This window comes from Pagrus major, chromosome 12 (assembly GCF_040436345.1).
Source record: "Pagrus major chromosome 12, Pma_NU_1.0".
NCBI classification, from domain to species: domain Eukaryota; kingdom Metazoa; phylum Chordata; class Actinopteri; order Spariformes; family Sparidae; genus Pagrus; species Pagrus major.
Genome location: NC_133226.1, coordinates 1612153 through 1637167, shown reverse-complemented (window position 1 = coordinate 1637167; position 25015 = coordinate 1612153). Strand labels below are relative to the sequence as shown.

Sequence of the window (25015 nt, the reverse complement as noted above, 5' to 3'; positions counted from 1 at the left end):
ATGTAGATTATGAGTGACACTGTCCACTCAGAGAGGGGTTGACTGGGACAGGCCTTTCACTCAGGATAACACTAATTGTGTCCCATGCAAAACCAAAAGTCATCAGTGAGTTCTTTTAACTTATGTAATGTACTTACGTCACTTATGTAACGTGTTAATTATATAGCTTACCTATTTTAACCAAAACCATGATCTTTCACTAAACATAATCATGTAGTAACCATGTAACCTAACTTAGCAGTTTTGTTGCCTAAACCTATCCAAGTAGTTTTGTTGCCTTAACTTAGCCAAGTCTTATTAGCTAAACCTAACCAAGCAGTTTTGTAATGCTAACCCTAACCTAAACCTACTTGCTTTGTTCCTAAACCTAAACCAAATCGTGGGTAGAGAGAGAGCAGCAGGGGGAAACTACCTGTGACTTCTTTTACATAAAATTCCTTTGCCCCACTAATAAATGAGAAAGATCTCAAGTAGCTTTTGCTAGAAAAAATCTCCAAAAAGACGCTGGAACTGACCAAAGAACTGGCAAAGAACAGTGCTTTTCTTAGTAAAGATGGAAGCATTATTCATCGTAACCTGTAGGTTCTCTTTGAAGAAAACTAAACATTATTACCAATCAGCAAATTAATTCAATTTTCAATTGTCATCATAACTCCACATAATCAGTTTTTTGTATTTGATCAAGAAGCAAATTAATCAATCCAATCAAGTCCAACTGTCAAATCATCATTCGGACAACAAAATGGTAAAATGACATGACAGGTCCATACCAGAGATAAATCAAATTAAAACAGGACAAGTTAGGACAGCGAGCTGAAAGAGCACAACCACAGGAGAGTGGTTTTCTGCGAGACAACAGAAGGATAAAACACTCTGTGAGCTCCAATAAAAATACCATCATATTCAGTGAAAGACAGCAGGCTGACAAGCTGCTGCAAATTAAACCAAAAGGTTGAACTACTCACAGAGGGAGGAAGAAAGGAAGGAAACAAGACAGAAAATGCTAATAAGGACAGACAGAAGGACGGAAACAATTAAAAAGCAAAGGATCCAATTAGAAAAAGAGAAATAGGACATATGGTGTAGAACTCACCCACCTGGTGACCAAGTTACAACAGACATGAACAAAAAAGACAGTGATGATGAAAACCAACACAAAGAAACAGTCAAAGAATAAAGGAGAGAAATAAAGAGAAATAGGGTGGACAGACAGACAGACAGACAGACAGACAGACAGACAGACAATAGTACCTGTACCTTCAAATACACTGTGTGTGTGTGTGTGTCTGTCTGTCTGTGTGTCCTCACCTTCAAGCAGTAATAACACCTTATACATTTGCAAATCAGACATTTACCACGAACAGAAACAGGTTACAGAAGAATAAACGGACACTATAACACTTTATACATTTGCTTTTCATACCTTTTCCACACACACAGTTATGCTGCTGAACTCATGCAGAATCTGTGACAAAATGTAATAAATTATGTAAAATCACAGTGCAAATGTTTGTGTGTAAATTAGTATAAAGGTATTCATACCATTTCCCACATTTTTGCTCTGAATTCATCCTAATCATCAGGAGGATGGGATGGAGAGGGGATAAAAACAAAACACATTACAGAAGAATAAACTCAAGATTATGAGAGTGATGAGAGAGAGAACCCAGATGAGTGGAGATATGAAAACTGGAGGGAAGATGAGAGAGACCGGGGGATCCAGACAAGATGACAGAAAAAAATACAGACATCAGATTAGTGGTCTCAGGTTTAAATCCTGATCCAGTTCTCAGATCAGATCTAGACCAGGATTTAAGAGAGACTGCACTGCAGAGCAGACAAGAGAGGACTGAGGGGAGTGTAAAACAGGAAGAGAGAGATGAATCAGTCCTGTATTCATACATGAACATACACACCAAATATACACACCACCAACTCACCACTTCTCTGTCTCTCTAACACTTGACAATACAAACTGATTTATTGAGAATTAAAAACTAAACTGACACGACTGGAGAAAATGTGCTTGCTAGTTAAAGTAACATTATGCAACTTTTTTACCTTAATATAACAGCTTCCAAATCATTCTGATAGTACAGTGTTTTGTATGGGGTGAAGGGTGTCTTTGTCTCAGCACCTCTGTTACTTATTATTATTACTTATCTCTATTATTAGAGATAACTTTGTTATGATCTAATGAGTTTTGTTTGTAGTTAGCACCCAAATTATGTCTGACAAATTGTTACAGACCTGGGATTTAAAATGTCGACAATGGTGCCAAAACTCCAGAAAGAAAATATAAACGCATGTAACTTTCTCCACAAGGACATTTTACGTTTGTTAGACGGGATGTTTTGCTGTTATTAGCAGTAACTGATACACCCATATGCAATTTTAAGTAATCACAGAAGCTGTGGTAGCCTTTGCTAGCAGTTAGCTTAATGTTTGTCCAGTTGATTGAAATATACAAAACTTGTTATTTTTACTGGTTGACAACTTTATCCACTCTTTTTAAGGAATCGTCTCTAGTATCAAATCCACAGGGAATTATTCCAAACTGTGCAATGCAATATTATTCCCAGTGTTGGTACTTGCCACATGAGTCAATACTGTTTATTTCATGTTTTATATATTCTGATTAACACAAGTGGCTGTGTTTATGAGTGGGAATCCAGTGAGGGATTTCTTGATTAGCAACAAAGAAGAAACTGGAAAGACAAAAATCCATTAAGAGCCAGGGTGTGGAGTCAAACAGGGTCACCACATGCATGCATTCACATTAATGACACTACTCAGCTACACTGTGTGTGTGCGTGCTCAAGTAGGCTACGTTTGCGTTGAACATGTGGAAAAGCAAAATCGGTGTGTTTGTGTGTGTGTGTGTTTGAAGAGTCAGTCCAAGGATCAAGAGGCATGGCATTGTCAAGGGTAACAAGGTGGGATGCTGACAATCACACTCACAAATGGACACACACACACACACACACACACACACACACCCATCGTGATTTCTCGTGGGAATGCCTGATTGGCCGCTGTGAGCCTGCTGGGATGCTCAGTTCCCGTGGTGATGGTAACCAAGCGATAACACCAACAATCTGACCCTCTTAATGTCTGTGTGTGTGTGTGTGGGAGTGTGTGTGTGTCTTGCCATCTGTGCTGCTGGCTCAGGAGAGACACACTGAACAGTGATTAAAGCAGAGACAAAGAAGAAGGGAAGAAAGGCCAAGTTAAATGAAGACGTCCCAGTGACAACACTGATTGATCTTTCCTACAACACGTCTGCTCCAGTCTTTTGTCTTCCCTCAGAAGACTTCATACTCCAGTTAATCTTGTTCCAGTACAGAACTGGAAATAAGATGGAATACCACATCCAGCCAGGTTCGCCATTGTTAGTCATTGTTAGCAATACCAGTTTATAACAATGCAAATAACATGGTATTTTGTGGATACAAACACTGAAGCAACAAGTCCACAGATAGAAGTGGTGTAGTACTGTGTGTAAAACTGATTTAATGAGACACGAATAAGACAGAAGTGCTGAGAAACAGTTTATTCTACAGCTTTCACAGCTGGTGATAAGCGGAGCAGCCATCTTGGATTTTGAGGTCGGGGTCGTAGTGAGGTCAGACCAAGTTGGAAATCTGACATCAGGGGTTGTTCATTTGAAAATGCCCAAAGGGAATTCAGAAATTCCGGCTTCCTGGTTCAAATGAAATGTAGCCTACCATTTTTGTTATTCAGCTAGTTCTATAGTTTGTCCATCAATTAGTTAGTTAGTTAGTTGGTTGGTCGGAATGTTGGTCAGTCGGTTAGTTTGGTATGTTTGTCAGTTTGCTAGATAACTAGTATATCAGTAATTAAGTTGGTTAGTTAGGTAGTTGGTTAGTTGGCTGCGTTAGTTGGTCATTTAGTCACACAGTCAATAGGCTAGTCACTTAGCTAAGACGTACACTTGTCGGCTAGGTAGATAACTAGCATATCAGGTATTCACTGGGCTGTGTTAAATCGCTGTACATGGATATTCTTGAATATGAACATGGATTATCCAGTTTTCACATAAACAGGCTTCTACAGACTCAAGGATCACAACTAGGGATGCATAACATGGATTTTTCAGCCCCTACCGATAACTGATGATTACCTGCTACTCAGTGCTGACACCAATAAGATAACAATCATTTCACGGTTTTGTATGTTAAATAAAAGTTAACAACATGTAGTTTATGCACACCTGAGGGTAAGAAGGGCTAAGATGTGGTGAGCAAAGATGGATGAAGTTCACACCAGTGACTGCATGCTTTGCTCTCCAGTCTACACTGTGTGCCTCTACCAGCTGCTGCAGTCTGCTGTCATGGGCACCACAACAGCATGCTGCCACCAACTGTATCAGAGCGTGTAGATGTTTCACTTGTTCAGTCAATGTCAGCAGTTGGCTTTGTATAATTCATAATCCAACTAATATATTATCATAAACAACAAATATACTGTATGTACCTGTACACAATGTCTTGCACTTTTTACACACACATAATACAGGCATTGATATGAAGACAACAACAGCCTGCAGAACATCTGAGTCAGCACTGTACAAACACTGCATCTAAATGGACCAGCAGCTGTGTGTGTGTGTGTGTGTGTGTGTGTGTGTGTGTGTGTGTGTGTGTGTGTGTCAGATGGTAGTAACTGCTGTCACACCACATGACTAACTGAATTTTAACCCGGACACAAACAATAACACAACACAACAAACAATGACTTTGCCAAAACCGTCAGCTCCTACTGTTCTCTCAGCTGTGACTCAGTCTGAACGAGACGTGAACTAAGCATCACAACTGAGCATCACAACTGAGCATCAGAACAGAGCATCACACCTGAGCATCGCAACTGAGCATCGCAACTGAGCATCACAACTGAGCATCAGAACAGAGCATCACAACTGAGCATCACAACTGAGCATCGCAACTGAGCATCACAACTGAGCATCACAACTGAGCATCGCAACTGAGCATCACAACTGAGCATCAGAACAGAGCATCACAACCGAGCATCACAACTGAGCATCACAACTGAGCAACAGAACAGAGCATCGCAACTGAGCATCACAACTGAGCATCACAACTGAGCATCACAACTGAGCAGCAGAACAGAGCATCGCAACTGAGCATCACAACTGAGCATCGCAACTGAGCATCACAACTGAGCAGCAGAACAGAGCATCGCAACTGAGCATCACAACTGAGCATCGCAACTGAGCATCACAACTGAGCATCAGAACAGAGCATTGCAACTGAGCATCACAACTGAGCATCACAACTGAGCATCAGAACAGAGCATCGCAACTGAGCATCACAACTGAGCATCAGAACAGAGCATCACAACTGAGCATCAAAACTGAGCCTCCTCCTGGGGTCTCACAGTATTTATGCTGCATTCCAGTTACATGGGAGACCACTCGCCCGAGTTGCTCTTACGCGAGAACGTGACGTCATTTCCTGGCTTGTAGCACAAAGCATAAATTGGTGACCGGATTAAAGCAGCAATGTAATCAAGTGTGTAAGAGCATTTAAAATCGACATTAAAATGACCATCTTGGTACAAATACAAAGAAAATACATCAATTTCGGGCGCAGCCATCTTTGTTTGTCTAGTCGTTTGTCTATCCTCGCTCTACTCGGTGTACTCTCAGGAGCACCGAGTCGGACAGTGGATATTCCAGCCAAAAGGGGGCGTGCCTCGGTGAAATGTCGCGAGACAGCTGCGAGATTTCCCACTTTGCAACTCAGGCGAGTGGTCTCCCATGTAACTGGAATGCAGCACTAGCTTGACTCTAACTCTCAGGTAGTTTCAGCGACCATTTTGTGATGTTATTAAAATATGGAGACACGTGCAGTAAAAAAAGCTCCTGAATCAGATATCAATGAATGTGGAATGAATTCACCAACTCATTCTATACTGACTATAAATGGCATAACACATATTAATGACTTACCTACCTTTAATTTGTGATTCCTGTAACATGTAATCAACACTACAATAACTCTTGACGTTGACAGATGTAACTTTATTTGCATTTTGACTTCCATAACTAGTAATGATGTCTTCTTGACAGTAACTTTCTAAAAATATGAGATGATAAATCATATGTAATGACATACAGCTGTCATGATTAAACAGATTTGTATTTATTTGTGAATGCACATGAGTAAGCATCTTTTTCATTCAACTGAATGACTTAATTACAAAAATGTACTTAAATGAGCAAAATACAAATTTGGACACATATTTCTTAATCTCTTTAATGAATGCATTTGAGCAAAAACATGCAATTTCTGGTATTAGTTGTTTTTTGTTTGTTTACTTGTGTTATAGCTTAATCATGAGAGGCAAACTCGCAAATTAATGTCCTTTGGTAAATTACATTTTCTTCTGTCAGTTATTGGTCTTATTACTAGCTGATTGCTCATGTACACTGAAACCTATTAATTAAAATCAATATGTAATTACATTTCTTTTATCTCTACTGTGATTGAACTGCTTAATTTCAGTCTGGTTTCTGTATTGTAAATTGCAGCTTTATTGTTGCAAATTGTCTTTGCTGTCAGAACAAATATCTAAGCTTAACATAACAACATAACAACATAACAGGTAAACCATCACTTGAACAGATTCTGGATGCATGTTAGTCAGCAGCAGCCACAGGGACTAAATGTTTCCATCTGTACGATGATGCACAGAACACTAAAAACTAAACACTGAAGCTTTTCATCTTTTTCTCAACACTTTACTGTCTGAACTGAACTGTTCTTCATGACAATTAACAGAGTAAAGACTTCAGACTAACCAACACCAGTTTATAATCTGGTTTTCATGCTGTATGAAAACAGGAACTAGTGATCACACAGCTCACTAATGTAACACAATGCAAGAAAAAGACTGAAAAAATGAACAAAATCAAGTGATGTCACAGTAAATACAGCAAGATCAGAAAGGAAATGATGTGATGACAGAAATGAAGGCAACAGGTGATGATAGCAAGTTGTGTTTATCCATAAGCGGTGACAGGGACATCACATGTATCAGCTGTGTGTGTGTGTGTGTGTGTGTGTGTGTGTGTGTGTGTGTGTGTGTGTGTGTGTGTGTGTGTGTTCCTACCTGGCTCTCGGATCAGCAGCTGAGCCATCGCCTGTGAGCTGCCGGCTGAGTTTTCAGCGACACACTGATAAAATCCTTCATCTGACTTCACCAAACCCAATATCTGCAGGTTACTGCCATCCTGAGGAAACATACAAACAAGATGTTGCATAGATGATACAAGAAACCTTTCACAAATACAACAAGTTCAGCCTGTGTGAGCCCATTATACACAAGAGAAAAACCAAAACAGAAAAGTGTAAGAGACAACTGGAATATGTGTGTGTTATCTCTTTACAGTAGATTATGGGATCAGGGATTATGAGTGATATCCAGATTATGAGATTATCTAAGTATAACAACAGTGTCATGTTGTACTCACCACTTTGCTGCTCTCACTTTCTCCTTTTAACACAAACATGGTTTTTATTTCATTTAAATTTCTTACTTTTTATTATTAATTAATTATTAATTATTAATGCTGTCAATCAAAGATGAACACTTCCTGCAAATGTTTCATGTTAAAACTTGATGTTAATTTACTGTAATCTCACTAATAAGACACAGGAGTGCTGTATGTGTTGACTGTTATTCATTAGCTGAGTGACTTCGTACGGAAGACCAAGAAAGTGCAAGTTTCTGGCACAGAAAACAAGCTGTATGTGTCTGAGATGGAGGCTGGAAAACACTTAATTAACACACCTAATTACTCCATTCACATTGTCCTTTAGCAGTGCAAGGACAGTGAAAGTCCATGCATCCATCAGCATTACACACGAGTGCCACCGCAGTATTTCTATGTTTACAGCAATCAGACTGACTGCTTCACGTGCACAACTTATGCATGGCTGTCAGTGGTATCCCTCAGCCTGGGATATTGGTTGAAAATGGAAGCTTGATACTTGAACACTATTTATTTATTGAAGTTTAGTTACGGTGAAATCGGCCTGCATCATGATCAGGACTCACAATGAGGATATGGAGTGTAACGATTCTGTGAGAGCTGTCACTGACTTTATTTACAGGCTTTCATAAATCATACAATCCATGTTTGCAGGTGCTCTGTGCAGCAGAGCGCACGGAGTGTGTGTCCACTGCAGCGATTTCACACACAACAACTACATGGAAACTAAAATCATACTTGGTGAAACATGAACAGTAGGATATTCATTCTTTAATGCTGTTTGATTTAATCTTGGATTTCTACCATCGATTATAATATCATGGATCAGTCCATAATATCATGGATCAGTTAGTTACCAAAGAGTCCGGCTCTCCGCTGCAATCCAGGACAGGGAATGTGATGGCGAGACCATGCTGAGCGAGGAAATATTGATTTAAGATTTGTGTTGGCTGATATTTTTACAACTGAAAGGTGTTTATGGAATAATTATTACACTTCACTATAAGTGCAAATATGGAAGTGCAAGTACGTGAGTGACACTGCTGGTTTGAATGTTTATGACAAGATGGATCTATAATTAACATTTGATCTGAACTGAAATTAAATGTGAGATGCATCATTATGTGTAAGATAATGCCTCTCATGTTTAATTTCTACAATCTAGCTTTAATTAACCACCTCTGTGTCTCCACACTGTTCATATGCAGCCTCTTGTGGTTAAAATGAATATTACAGAAACAAACACTTACATTATACAATATGAGCCTAAATTTCCTCTTGAAAAATATTTTATATTTATATTTTCACTCCCCCAAGGGGCAAGTGAGAAATATTTTTTTTACAGTGCAAGTCAGAGTTGTGAATGAGACACTGTACATGAGCTGATCATGTTCCAGTAAAACAAATTGCTCTAGTCTGTAAGCCATCGTTACCCATTGTTAACCATTGTTAGCAATGCCAGTTGAAAACACATTTCATGTGGTATTTTGTGAATACACACCAAAGCAATATGTCCACAGATAGGAGTTGGACAGTTCTGCTGGATAAGAATAATTAAATGACACACAAATCAGACAAAATGCCAAAACAGTATACTCTAAAGATGTTGAGGCACAGAGCAGCCATTTTGGATTTTGAGGTCATAAATGAAACAGCACAAGAACAAAGTGTTACATAGATGCAAAGCTTGCATATAAAAAAAAGGTTTTTCACATATTAACTTTAAGTAGACAATATTTATTTACAGTTCTGCACCAACTCTTAATTTTGGATGTAGTAGATTTATTAGGTTATTTCTCCACATGTGCTCAGAGGGGTATTTTCCACATAGGGATCATAGTTATTTTCTGCCCTTTGGATGTATATACAGATAATTTCTGTATTTTATAGTCTCTGCATGACTCACCACTATCTGGAAGTAGTCGCTGGGGATGACTTCCTCTCCATTCTTCATCCAGCACACAGTCGGCGGTGGGCTTCCTGTCACAGCGCACTCCAGCTCTATGTCGGTTGACTCGTAGGCGTACGTGTTGGTCGGGTAGTTCAAGAACTGAGGAGGCACTGCAGAGATACACAAAACAACACAACACATAAACAACAGAGAAGCACTTCAACACACCACCACATCCTACTCCTTGCTAGAGCATCTCAAGGAAACACTGAATCAGTTCCAGTGTTGGTACTGTAACTATTGTTGTTCAGCACCTTGATTTATTTCCCTTGTGCTTGTGGATTGTATTTCACATTAGCAAGTTTCTGTAACATGTTCAGTTAATCATAAACTAATTAACACAATTACAAACTCCTTTTGCTCATCACTGAAGAGCTGAACATGTCTGATCTCATTAGCCTCCATGAATCATTACGTGTCCATCTTCTCATGATCATTTGACACTTTCAGTTGTTTATCTGTGGGTTGCTGCTAATTTTGCAGACAGTCTACATTTAAGCCTCAGCCAACAGGTTAACAAATGAAACACAGAACAAACAGATTCCAGTAGACTGACCATTTAGTCTGGTTTTTGGTTAATCATGAGGTCATCATGAGGAAATGAGGTCAGGACATGGAAGGTTGGGATTTCTTTGCTTTCCTGTTACAAAACGATGACTGTTGTTGATGTGACTGAAGAGAGACTGTTCTCTGCAGTCAAGAACAATTAAATGTCAAAACCTTTTGACTGAACCACGAGTCTAGATCTAGTCTTATCAAGTTGTTGAGATGTGAAGGAATGGAAGCAGCAGACATACTTGTCATAACATGACATAACATGTCAAGGTGACTGCTGGTAAACTGGCTCATTACCATGTATAGGATAGGAATGAGTGTGAGAAAGGTGAGCTTTCAGTTCTCTTGTCACTGAACGTTGCCTTTGAAAATGTGGTGGCAGCTCATGACTGTGAGAGCAGAGACAGAAGCCATTTTGAGCCTCAACACAGACGAGGATGGAGCCTGACAGGCCTCATGTAGCATCAAGTGCTACGGCAAAGCTGTCAGCTCTCCACGCCAACAAACATCCTCCCTGTCAGCAAACACACACCAAGGAACGTCCTGCAGCTGTCAACACACATGCACAAACACACAGACACACATAGAAAGAAAGAAAGAAAGAAAGAAAGAAAGAAAGAAAGAAAGAAAGAAAGAAAGAAAGAAAGACTACAGAAGAAGGAAGGAGAAGGAAGGGAAACATTTTCATATGAAATGGAAAGAGAGAAAGAGAGGAAAGGTAGTTAATAGAGGAGGAGAGTTGTGTATGTGTGTCTACATCAATACATCATTATGTGGAGGTGTAACTTTATCACTGCAGTAATGCTTTAATTAAGAGCTAACGATTTCCTTTAAGCTCTGAGCTGCAGCAGCTTCACCACACCAACAACGACACAGTGATACACAACCAGCACGGACTACTACACGTGTCCAGGAATTAGTCCAAGACACTTAACACCAGAGACACAGGACATCAGATTTGAACCAATCATCATCCTGCAGCTGAATGTTGCAGTCAGAGCTGAAGTGTGCTCAGCTGCATTTTCTTCAATGTCCACTAGTTACTGCTCCATGACAACTGTATTGAAATGAATTGGTAAACCCCAAACTTCTCTCTAGAAATAGAAAGTCAAACCTGGTTTTACAAAAGTTTCCATACTAAATACTAATAGCAGAGTGTTTTCACAAATCAATGTTCTTCATTGCTTTGTATTAACAGGAAATTATGGAACACATGCTCACAATGTCACTGAAGGTTTGGTGTTATTCTAATCAAGAGAGCCAATCAGAGCTGATGTGGGTGTGGCTAAGGATGTCACATTTCCCCATTTGAAAACACACCCTCAGGGGTTCTACCTGAAGTCACCACGGCCCTATTTAAACGGTCTATGGCACTTAATCTAAAGTGCAAGGTGCTAATGCGTTTCCAGCATGTCCAAGTCCATTTTGCTAGTTAAACGGCGGATAATCTGGGCTCATAGTAAGGCACATGGCGCAAATGGGTTGTACTTATGGTGCATTCCACTGTAGCTACTCTGAACTCAGAAATAAATGACCTCAGACACAGAAAAGTTCAATGAAACAGCCATCCAAGTCGGAATTCCAAGTCAGAAACTCAAGCAAGATCTGCATGGCCCGAGTTCACCAACATAAACGCGGATGACATCATAGCAGTACGGCGGTGCACATAGTGAGCAATTACTTTTTACCTCTTCATCAATTTTTACTTTATATCGTGTTTGTTTGTGAAATGTGCAGTAAATACAACTTTGTAGTTGTAATTTTCACTTTCATTCAGTTGATCTGTGCTCAATAAAGACTTTGAGAGTACATGTTAGAAGCCTTCTCGTCCTGTCTTTTTTTTAAGTGCCCTCAACTGTTAAATCAGCTGCTGTTGTTGCTTGTAAAATTCACAGACTTCCATTCAAACACCCGTTTGCAGTGAGTGTCAATGTTTTTTGCAATGATTAGACTCTGAATGAGTCATGGGTCTGTGTTGGTCGGAACATAAATCAAAGCAATTTGAGTGTTGTGTCCCATTCCCTTTAAGAACCAGGTGCACCAGGACCTGGCACCATAATAAACAGTGGCACTGTGGTCCTCGGCTGCTGGACCCTCTGCCCCCGCTGTTTCACAATCATCTTTCCCATCAACAACTCTGTTTGACAGCACATGAGAAAATACACTGATATTTATATATGTGTCTCTCTGTGTGCCTGTGCAGGTCTAGGCTCAGCGGGTCATTAAAAGTATTATCCTGATTATTAGGGGGTGGGATGAGAGGGGTGAAATAAGTCCTTAATGAGGAAAATATTAATGACATTACCTCCAGTGATCCTCCAGCAGCAGAAACCATATGTGTATCTCACCCTTAACATGCACATTTGGGCACGAGGAACAGCTGTTAAACCTAACTGATTATTTAAAACTCCTCACTTACTGACCAATCTGGTCAATGCTGGTCAATCCTGTCTAAAAATATTTATTTCAGAAGATAAAAGCTTAACTATGTTTCTTTTGTGTTGAGAGTTTATAACTACAGCTTTTAGTTTAACTGATTAAATGTGCCACGATATTTGCTGCAGTGATGTTACTGTGTTCATGAAAATGTTTAAAATAACTGTAAGCAGACTCTCTAATCATAAAATCAGAGTGTATTCACGTTGTGAAGCCGCCAGTGTAGGTGCATCTTACTATCTAAATAATGTGCTCTTTAAATAGCAGTAAACACACTGCACCTCTGGACCAGCTTTTTGTTGGTCTATGGTGTAGTCACTTTCTGCTCCCTCAAGATAGCAATCTGCCATCAGTGTGCTGGACCACACCTCTCTTTAAGACCAACATGCCCAGGGGCACACAGGTGAACATAGTTACACTTTCTATTTACACAAAATGGGCGCTGGGCATCAAAATGACAACTGCATAGGTCTGAAACTAGCAATGACACTAAGATAGAGCCCCGTAATATTATGGAGAGACATTCAAACTCTGCTTACTTTGTCATCACACTTCTGGCCCATCACTGTGTAAAGTTGGTTTCAAAAATGTTTCATAAGTTGTCAGATGCATCGCTTCAGACAGAAAGGAGTGGGGTGAGGGGCTTTCAGATGCTCCGACAAGCTTATGTAAGCAAGATTTGGTCCTCGAGACCTCCTTTGTAGCGGAGATTAACACAGAAGTGGTTTTGAGTACTTTATCAGGTGTTTACATGTATGTCTATCTGTCTGTCTGTTCGATAGCATCACAACAACAAAAAATACTCAGTCTTGAAACTTTACAGATGTGTAGTTGAGCCCGAGGTTGAAGACAGGTGCTGTCTCATGTAATAATATAGTAATGACTACTGAGTAGTTACGAGTCAGAATGTGAACATCGCGACTGGTGTGATCCAATTGCAAAGTTCATCCCATCCTGTCCTGTCCTTCCCTGTCCTATCCTAGCTAGCTCGCTCCATAGGAATCAACACCACACCCATTTGAATCACTAAAGAAGCACGGTAAAAACATACTTAGTTTTAAAATCCTGGCACAGGGATGATCCCCATGGCTCCTTACATTGCAGTTATTGTGGGGATGATAACTGATAGCACTTTGCTCTGCCAATTCAGAAAATTCTGAAGTGTGAAGAATGTTTACTGGTCTCCTGCGACGTCATTTACTCACACACACCAGGTGATAATCTATTTTCATGATATAGATTTTCTCTAATGTTTTTCATAAATTAAACAACCTCCTATGTTGCCATGGGATACAACAGTTTGACTTTGTATGACAGTCAAAAAGTTTTCTCAAAGAGGAAAGCTGTGTGTTTCTTCATCTTCAACATTCTCCCTCATTACTATGGAAGACAACTGCTCTGTGAACGATTACCCAGCAGCCTTTGTTGTGTTTGGGGAATTCCCAAAGTGTCCACCGATTGTTTGGATGTTTGGTTTTTTTTTCTGTGCTGTGAGTTTCACACTGATTACCTGGTCATCTGGAGAGATGTGTTGACAAAAGCATTTGTGTTTCCAGCCGGCTCTTTGTTATACCAACGGCAACAGGCAGGATGCTGCGTTAATACAATTCTACTTCCTGCTGGAGACAGCTGAGGACAGCCATTCATATGGTAATGAGACACATGAGCAACCAGTTGACCTCCACCCGACACAGCAAGTCTGACTCCACCTTGTCTAGATACATACACTCTCACCTGGATTACCATTTACAACTAATATCATTCTCTGAATATTCAGTCAAAATGATAAAAAAAAATGCTACTTGATAAACACAATTTTGAAACAAGAATGTGCTGTTGTACTCTCCCTCTCTCTCTCTCTCTCTATATATATATATATATATATATATATATATGTATATATCTCCCTCTCTCACACACACTCATACACACACACACTCATGCACACACAGTATCAGTGAGGCTGCCTCTCTATAGCAGCACCATAACAACTTCCACTCAGCATTCAAATGGAAATCAGCTCCATCATTCATTTCAATGAACATCTGCTGTGTGTGTGATGATAGTACCCAGTGAAGGACATTCACACTCACACACGCACAGCTACAGCTTTATGCACACGCACGCACGCACGCATGCACGCACACACACACACACACACACACACACACACACACACACACACTCACTCACTCAGTCTGAGTTAAACTCTCTTCGTGTGAATAGAAACTCGTTAGCAGCCTCTTTATATCTGCACTTAACCACCAATTATCTGTCATTAAGTGCATCCATGGAGATTCACTACACACACACAGACACAAACACACGTTATCATTCACTATGTGGACATGATGTCTGAAATGTAGTTAACAGGCTGTGAAGCCACCATCAGTCAAGAGTGAAGGGCTAACGTTGCTGTTAGCTGAGCCTCAGAGGGAAAACACTACACTGTAACTGACATTAAATTTATGTGACATGTGCAAAACATGTCTTGGATAATGTATTTCTTCTGACAAATAAACTTCAGCTTAAAATCATGGCTAAACACAACATTGACGATCAAGTATGACCATGACCATGCTTTGTTTTATGTTCTGTTTTATTTATTGTTGTCTTTGCTGGATGCACAGTATTGCTGTTCCATTTTAATGTATCTTATGTGTCTATTGTAACTGATATTATACCAGCCCAGGGACTGCAGTTGAAGATTAGTCAGGGCGGCAAAACTGGCACATTCACAGAGATGTTATTAATGTCCCTGTGACTTTAAAGGGTCAAAATAAAACGATTTCCCTGTTAGTGGTTGCAGCAATTTGACATAGCTTTGGCTTTACATGTTTTGGTTGACTGTTCAGTAGGTAAAATGTACTTAAAAGGTTCCCCACATGGTATGTATGGTAATGGTATATTGCACTTCCATAAAATTGACATAAGAGACAGGTTAAACAAAAAAAAGAATTGTCAAAATTGAAGCAACGCCTGATGTTTAGTCTATAATGCGGGTCAAACTCCAGAAACACCAGAGAAGGTTGGTCAGCCATCAGGGTTCATTTGGGATATCGGGATATTTCTAGCGACAAAAATAAATATTTGGACCTGGGATCCTAGTATTATTTTGCATCTTAACAATACAATACAAGTTTTCTTTTGGCCTGTGGCCCACCACTAAGTTTCAGTCTTGGCCTTCTAAGAGAAAAAGTTTGACCCCTGCACAAGACCCTATGTTTCCCATAATGCAATTAAAAAGCATCATTTGTCTTGACCCTTCCTGTGTGTTAAACATGTAAGTTTGCTCGGAGATCGACATTAAAGTGACCAACTTGGTACAAATACAAAGAAAATACATCAATTACGGGCACAGCCACCTTTGTTTGACAAGTCGTTTGTCTATCCTCGTTTTACTCGGTGTACTCTCAGGAGCCCCGAGTCGGACAGTGGATATTCTGACCAAAAGGGCTAGACAGCTGCGAGATTTCCCACTTCACAACTCGGGCGAGTGGTCTCCCATGTAACTGGAATGTGGCATAACTGTGCTACACCCACTTGTGTTTCATTGTGCCAAGTTGAGCCAAGCCATCACCAAGATGGACCTTTTCTACAGTTGTACCAAAGCAGGCCCACCCTGCCTCCAAGCTGCAGTGATGTCTCGAGACAGTGGCCAACCCATGACACCCCTCTCTCCCTAAAATAAGCCTATGTTGCAACTTGCGAGTGCGAGACTCATGTCTGTGCAGGAGACCAGGGAGAAAGGTGTTTTTAAAAGTCTCTGTGTGTTCAGTTCTCGGTATTTTTTAAACTTCAGACAGAATCTCATTAGTTTCTCTCCTGCGTACCTGTTTGTACTTTTAGACATCTGCTTGATTTTACTGTTTCATCTTGTTTGCTTTGAGCTGTTTCGGGAGTCGTGTTAGTTACTGGTCTCTCTTTAAAAGCCTGCAGCTCCTCCAGTTGGTTAGAATTGAAGAAGCCTCTTGGATGAGAGGTGAAACATCTTCAACAAACTGAAACAAGTCCAGTTGACTATGATACAGCACTTAGAATCACCAGACCTGGATGACTGAGAACCTTCATCAACATGCTCTCTCTTGACTTTGCGTCTTCATAGTAAAAGCTTTTCAATAACTGGAATTGGCCAGGAGTTTTATTGTGAAGAGTTCTAGGAAATTAAACATGTTTAACACCGAATAAGCGGGGCTTTATTCACAGCTATTCTTCGATAGTACTGCAGGGAGGAAGAATATTTACAGCTGCTCCACTGACCACTACTCAAGACAAGCACGTCATTAGTTCAAGACACACCTTCAAGCAGTTAGCCCTGTTGTAACGGAAATGCATATCCCCATCATGCTCAGCAGATGTGCAGAGTTGGCACAATTGTATGGTAAAACCCCATAAGTGTTCCTAAAGCCCCTTTATTCAGTTTGTGCAGCAGAAAAACAAGAAAACTCTATTTCTCCTTGTCAGTGAAAAATTCTTTGTTTTCAAAACTGAAACTGAAAACCAATAATCTTCCATCAAACTGAAACACGTTGCAGCCTTCATGTCTTGGCAGAGGCAGAGTGTAAAGATTCATTTCAGCATTCCTAATTACAGGAACCAAACTGTTAACACTGAGAGCTGCTGCTCTTTCACTCTGTACACTTTTTACCTTCATTTTCGACAGAACTACTGAGTGGGCACAAAACAAATCAGATGCTAATCGATCTGGAAATCAAGATGAGGAAATAGGCAATGAGAGCAATGAGGGGAAAGCTGATGGGATCCATGCGATAGCTACATCATCACTATGTTCTGTCCCTGAAAATAAACACTATATAGTGATGCATTTACAGAATGTAAATTCCCTGAATGGCTCTTTCAGAAATGAATGTGATTTAAAATAATTAATATCTGCAAGGACTAACTTACTGACACTTTTCAGGTTTAACTTGAAACTGCAGCAGTAATAAAAATGAAAACTTCTATCTTCTAACATGGGGTCAGTGAGCACTGCTTGTCTGATCCTTGTCTGACCCAGCACGGACAAACAAACAAGTCAATCTCATGCCTGAACAGATTTATGGTGAAATAACTTTTCATCACAAAGAGAGCAGGGAGACAAGTGATTACAGCAGCACCGAAGGTCAAAACACCAGGGAGAACTCAACGAATACAAAAAAAAAAAAATCCCTAGTATGGGAAGGGCCTTCAACCTTAAGTTTCATTAACTGCAGAGGGAACTTGGCTTTCATTTAAACATGCATGACAGACAGGGTTTTATCTCTAATCCCTGGTTTTATACTAGATCATATTTTAGTACAAAACCTTCCTATTTTCTGACCTGATATGGCATTTTTGACTATTCTCAGATTTTTACAAACCAAACAATCAGTTAATTAATGGAGAAAATATCAGCCGAATAGTACATTAGGAAAATAATCATTATGCCAGTCCAGTTGTCATGTTCTGTCATATTCTGTGGTGGATATTTTGGTGCTTGGTGTGGTTTCTTTTTCTATTGTGCTTGCAGAGGTGCATGGAGAGGCTGGGCGGAGCTGCTGTCACACACTCACCTGCAGCAGGTTGGCAATCAGCGCCTGCTGATAAAGCCCTGCTCTCCACGCTACATGCTGCCATATGATTTCATCAGTTCGGTGTGTGTTCACCAACACGCCAAATTCCAGTGTTTCCAGCTCCAGCCATCCAGCCCTCCAGCCCTCTGCACCTCTGCAGCCAGCTGCCTGACTCTGCACTCACCTGACTCTCAACTCGCCACGCTACCACCAGTGCCACCATGAGCTACCACCCCTCTGCAGCCAGCTGCCTTACCCAGTGCTCACCTGAGTCTCAACTTACCACGCTACCACCAGTGCCACCGTGAGCTACCGCACCTCCACCTCCACACTTCCAGACGGGGACTCCGCCTGGGACGCTCTACACCTTCACTTGTTGAACCGTTGTGAAATCAATAAATTACTTACTGTACGTACACACACACACACACACACACACACATACACACATACACACATACATACATACATACATACATACATACATACACATACATACATATTATAGTATATACACTTTTACTTTTAATATTATTATATATTTTTTCTGATTATACTTACATATTTTTACTTAAGTGATATTTTTAATACAGGACTTATTTTTGTACAGTGTGGTATTAATATTTTTACTTGAGTAAAAGATCGTAATACTTCCTCCTCCACTGCAATCTCTCTTTATCTTCTTTTAACACAGTTACAGTTTTTGTTCAATAATTAGATGTAATGGCTTCTATTTTGCTGCTTTTTTCAATCACTTTTGCGCTGCTTTGAATAAAACTTAACACCTCCTGTAGCCTACCGATGTTTTACATTAAAAGCCTTTAGCACCTCAAACAGCACAATCTCTGCCCAGGTGGGCTTTTATTGTAGTACATCTGCCAAAAGTTTTTTTGACAAAAGCTTTGCAATGATTCAAAAAGTGGAAGTGGAACAATTGTAAACTGTCTGACTGTAGACACTATATTGTGTTCAGACTGAAGACCAGTGAAGCATGTGAATATGTGTGAATAGTGCAGCACCTATCAGTGCAGCAGCTTCTGTTGTCTTCCTGGCTAATAAGTTTAACTGGCCACAAGGGGCATTCTGAACTATCAAGACAGTGCTCAGGCAACCATGGTGAAGTCTGATAGCTCCTCTGGCGAGGTGGGAGACAGCAGAGTTTTGAATTTTGGCCCGTCACAGTTCATGCCACATTAGTGCACTGTGACATTGTTCTCACATTAGCAGAGTCAGCTTCTTTTATTTTAGCTTGGGCTGCTAGCAGGAAGACAGACACTTCAAGCTGGTTGCTATGGCAGCATTTTAACACAGGATGACACAGCAGATATGTATGGTGTCTAATTAGCTTGGCAAGGCCCTTGCTCACCAACGGCCCTGACCCAAATCCTCTCAGATCAGCACAGTTGTGTTCCCGCTGACAGACGCAGTCGGGCCAAGACACCCAAGGCCAACCTCACCTGTCCACCCCAGCTGGAGCTGTCTGTCTGAACAAACAGGTGAAGCTAGCATAAAGCTAATCACTGCAGACAAATAGGCAGGAAGGAGGAGGGAGGACACTGACAGAGTGTAGCAAAAAAGAAACCAACACAGACTGCAATAGAGCAGTCCAAGGTCAGAGGTCCTAAAGTATGACGGGTAAAATTTAGAAAAAGGTAAGGAATGTTGGCGCTAAAACTGTAGAACCCATCAGAATAACCTCCAGTTCTGCACACCGGCAACCAGCAGTGAATACTATTTTACATAATAACAATTCTCAAACAAAGGAACACACAGATGGCAGGATTAAGGACGGCAATGAGATTTAAACAGAGGGTGATCTGACCAGCGAGAAGGAACAGGAATCTCCAAAAATTCATCACAAGCATCCAAACAATCTGCAACGCCGCTAGAAACAATGACAGATGGTGAAAATGAACAGATGTCTGTAACTGATCACCTCTTCACTTTCACAAAACGTGTGTTCTTTCTGGGATAAGCTGAGCAGGATGTTTCTCCACAAGGTCACACATGGTGGGTGATAATCAAACAGAACATAATGGGTAGTGAACACTGAGCTGGTCAGTCCTGTCAAGGTCAGGGCTGACTGAAAAGTCATGTTAAGCCCTTTTTCTTCTCCCTCTGTGACTTGATTGAGTTCAAATCCTGGATTATAAAGCTTAAGAGACAAAGGCAGGTCATATTAATTTGATTTGTCGCCGGGGACTCAGCAGGTGCGTTAAAAACCTGAGATCAGGCAGACAGAAATGAGCAGCACCAGTTCACTGAGCAGACTTGGACAGATTAAACAGTCTTAACTGTTGTGATCAAACAGCCCGCACACTTTAATATGAAAGACTGGACAGTACTTCAAGAGATTAACTGAGGGAGGTGGGGATAAAGTGCTGAGAGAGAAAGAAAGAAAGAAAGAAAGAAAGAAAGAAAGAAAGAAAGAGACAGATTTAGAGACAAAAGAGGATGAAGAAATCAAGACCATTGTAATTTTTTGACTGCTACACAAGATTTTCAGCAGACTTACATCATGTACAGTACATGTAACCTGGGTGACAAGGGATTTATGGTGGCTAACATTTGGGGAATCACTTAAGTATCTATCTTTATTCGTATCCAGGAGAATAACCAATCACTTTATTAAACTTTTAAACATAATTGTGATAAGGCATCATTAGAGCCCTCCAAATGCTAAAAGAAACTTCACTGGATGTGTAATGTTCACAGAACACGGTTATGTTGGTGTACACTGATCAGCCACAACATTTAAAGGACTAACAGGTGAAGTCAATAATATTGATTATGTCGTTACAATGAAATGTTCTGCTGGGAAACCTTGGGTCCTGGTATTAATGTCAATGTAACTTAATATGTACAACCCACCCAAACACTGCTGCAGACCAAATACATCCTCTCATGGCAACAGTACTCACTGACAGCAGTGGACTATGCGCCGAGCCACAGCACAGAAATTCCTCAGGAATGTGACAAAGAGCTCAAAGCATCAACCTGGTTTACAAATTCCCCAGATCCCAATCTATGGGCATCCATGGAGCATGCTGGAACAAGTACGATCCATAGAGGCCCCACCTTGCATCCCACATGGGTCAAAGGATCCACCGCCAACTCCCTGGTGCCAGACACCACAGGACACGCCTAGAGGTCCTGTGTCAATGCCTTGATGGGTTACATTTACATTTAGGGCATTTAGCAGACCCTTTTGTCCAAAGCGACTTACAATAAGTAGTTGTCACAAGAAAGAAACCACAACATATCACCATTGATAAAGTAAAAATGAAACAAATAGACACAATATTCAAGCCCTCATCTGAGCAAAGTAGCTGCTATTTATCAAGGGTACCTTAAGTACATAAGTGCTATGATTTAAGTGCTAAGGGTAAGAACAATTGTTGTTGTTGCTAAATTGATTTCACACACAGGATATTTGAGGGAACACCTGTATGTACATGCACAGGTGATAAGCCTCATTCAATGAATCTGTATATGGTTACTTGTTTGCTCATGAGTTAAAATGTAGACTTGTGCAGCATCAGTTAAGCTTCATCTTGCAATGCACACAAATCTGGTGGTATATCTGGTAAGTTATTGAAGATGAACCACACCTTATGTATATATATATATTTTTTTAATTGGAATCTGAACAATACTACATTAGCTATAATCAGTTCCTGTTCGGCTGGATGCATAGACAACCATCGCTGGGTTACTTTTAATACTAAAGAAAACATGTTAACATTATTATTATTATGAGCCAGGATCTGAATAAACAGCTTTTTTGCATGTCACAATCTTGCATGCATAGTTCTGCACAAATCCAGAGACTGTTCAAATCTGAGTAATGAATTTTTATAAAAATCTCTAGTAGTTTCCTCCCTCCATATCATTTCCACGTCTTCCTTATCTCCCGGGTCATCAGACTCTTTGTTTAATAACTCAGAGACACATTGAAAAATGAAATGAATATGTCAAAGTTACATCAAGGCCAAAGTCACATCAAACAGATCCAGCTGTGACTCAGTTATCCCCCACAGGCACCAAAAAGTTTAATTTAATCTAATCAAATTAAGTGTCTATTTAAGAATCACGATTGTAACTCTGACCTACTTAAGGAGGAAAATGTGGAGGGAAGGAAGGATGAGCCGAGACATAGGAAAGAGAGAAAGATGAACAAAGGAAGAGACAATGGAATTCAAGAAGCTGACTGCTTACTAGCTAATATCTGTGCATCTTTATCTATTTCTACAACTGTTCCGTGAAACCAGGTAAATCAGAAGCCTTCCTCAGACACCTCTAAAAAATAAACAGTTTTGGCAGTTTGTTGATTCTAATTGGCTAAAAAAATTTGGTCTTGACTGGTGGACATATTGACAGACTTAAATCCTCCCTCTGTTTTCCATCACATCTGCCAGCCTGGCTCAACAGACCTTTTTCACAGCAGCCATTTTGACATTAAACAGCAGGGTAAACACAGGTGTTACCAATGACACTAATTAAGATTCTGTTCCATTCAGGTCAAACAGAGTCAAGGTGCTGCTATTGTGCATGTTGGCTCACTAGAAAGTCTCCGTTACACTAAATGGAATGGAACCCTCATTTACTGTCACTAATGAAACCTGTGTTTACCCTCTATTTCATGTCAATATGACTGCTGTGAAAAAGGTCTATTCGGTTTGACTTGGCGCGGCAGCCCGGTGTGGCCAGGATTTGCATTTCCTCCACAACTGTGCTACCTGCTTGAAGGTGTGTCTTAAACCAATGATGCTCTTGTCGTGATCCCCGCAGTACTATCGAAGAATCACCACTAACAAAGTGGCTCTGCTAATTCAGTTACAAACACATTTAATTTCCGATAACTTCTTCACAATAAAAGTCACTCGTTATTTAGTCATTTAAAAGCTTTTGTTATGAAGAAGCATTACTGGAAATGTTGTGTTTTCACCAGCAGTAACTAAACACAACTTCAGCACAGCTGCAAGTGAACACAGTGAAACAGGAAAACACAGCAGGTGTTTGAAAAACAGGATGAGAGAAACTAAAGAGATTCAGTTAGAAGCTACAAAGATACTGAGAGCTGAACACAATTACTTTTAAAAACCTCTTTCTCCCAGGTTTCCTTCACAGACATGAGTTGAGCATCGATTTTAGAGGGAGGCGGGTGTTTGTTAGGGCTGGCCGCAGTAGCGAGACGTCACATCAGTCCGCTTGGAGGCGGAGCGGCCTGAGTTGGCCCTACTCCAGAGTAGGTCCAACGCGATCTCGGTGCAGTAAAGCTGGTGATGGAAAAGCAGATTGCTGCGGCTTGGTTTGACTCAGTGCAGCCAAAAGTGCTGATGGAAAAACGGCATTAGTGGAGTCTTCCCTCTCTCTACAGGAGCTCTGTGACCCCGCCCCCTCTCTCTCTCCTCTCTCTCTTTCATGTCTTTCAGTCTTAATGGGCGAGCAGCAGCAGGCCGGCCGGTAGCTCAGCGGGGGAGTTTGGCAGCTTGTTAAATGTTTTCTAAAACACCCACAGTAATTCACAGAGCCTGTAATTAATCAGGAGAGGAACCCCACAGGCCCCAACCAAGAGTGTGTGTGTGTGTGTGTGTGTGTGTGTGTGTGTGTGTGTGTGTGTGTGTGTGTGTGTGTGTGTGTTGTGTGTGTGTGTGTTTGTGTGTGTGTTATTGTGTGTTTGTGTGTCGTCTTACCTGGAAAGGGACTCAATGATTCCACAAAGAAGTGAGAAAACCACTGCAGACCACAGAGACTCAGCCGGTCTATATTTTGCCACTGTGAATTTAGTTTGAGTGTGTGTGTGTATGATCAACTGCATTAGTAATGTTTCAATTAATAAATAACAACTCTCATTTTAAATACGAGCTTGTAAAGCTTCAGTTCAGTTATGGTTACACTGCAGGATGGACTCACTGCATTGTTTGAACAGTGTCAAGCATGTACCCTGAATACATCACTGTATCCAGCCTGACAGGAGTTAATATTTCTGATGCTACAGTTGAGGGTTGGTTAGACATCAACATTTCAAACCAGCCAGTTATGAGACCAAAGTTGTAATATTGATACAACGTAACTCAGCTGCTTCTGAGTGGTACATAATGAGAGCCCTTGAATTAGACTGTCCAGGGACCACAATCAATCAGGACAGCTATGACACATTGTGTTTTTATTCCTCACAACAACCACTCAACTTAACCTTTATTCTTCTTGAGTTTGACATCAAAAAGAAAAGAAAGACTTTGGCCCAGTGTAACCTGCAAAAACATGGCAACAGCTACATTTCAAGTGTGTATGTGAACCTTGCAAGTCAATGAGTATTCCACAACACGTCCCTGCAAATGTTTCAAAATAAAAGCCTTGTTGCGAAATGAAGGGTTACTGTCTGTCTCCAGGAAGTGTTGAGTTTGTATAACAGCCTCATATGTAACTTTAACAAGGCAAGAGGTAGCAGATCAAAAGTGGCTTCGTACTAAGTATTGTAGCATGTAATATTGACAGAATAACCTGCACCAACTCCCTACTAACGAGTTTTCTCTTGTGGAATTTGGTCAGAGTAGTTTTGCAGCTAGTACATCAAAACAAACCATAGGGGGACACCTTCTTGTTGTGCTGAGCTAATTGGCTATCCCTGAGCTCCTGCTAACTAGCCGCATGTTTCTATCTCTCTCAACCTACACCTGACAAATGCTGGTTCAGGCAATTTGCATAAAATTAAACCGGTTTAAACTTGTACACCGAACCAGATCAGCAAAACCAGAAACTGACCTATCCCTGCTCTGATGTCAGAAATGTACACACTGTAGCATGGCTTAAGTTAACCTGATAATGACAGCATCATAGCTCTTTTGATGGATCAAATACAAGCAACAGCAGATGAGTCTTTAAATCTGGTGCCTGTGATTCTCTGGAGGACACAAACACACAATAGGGACCAATGGGGCATAAGACCAGAGGCTTGGTGTCTATATTATTACTGTTCTG

The 25015-nt window shown here is 40.5% G+C and overlaps 1 protein-coding gene across 1 annotated transcript in view; it reads right to left on the bottom strand.

Annotated features, from left to right (window-relative positions):
• dcc (DCC netrin 1 receptor) overlaps window positions 1-25015 on the bottom strand; it is a 245377-nt gene that overhangs the window by 169612 nt on the left and 50750 nt on the right. Inside the window, exons 6-7 of the mRNA XM_073478346.1 lie at window positions 9444-9598; window positions 7156-7276 (exon numbers count right to left, since the gene is read on the bottom strand). Coding sequence (XP_073334447.1) covers window positions 7156-7276; window positions 9444-9598 — 276 coding nt within the window. The remainder of the gene's footprint in view (window positions 1-7155; window positions 7277-9443; window positions 9599-25015) is intronic.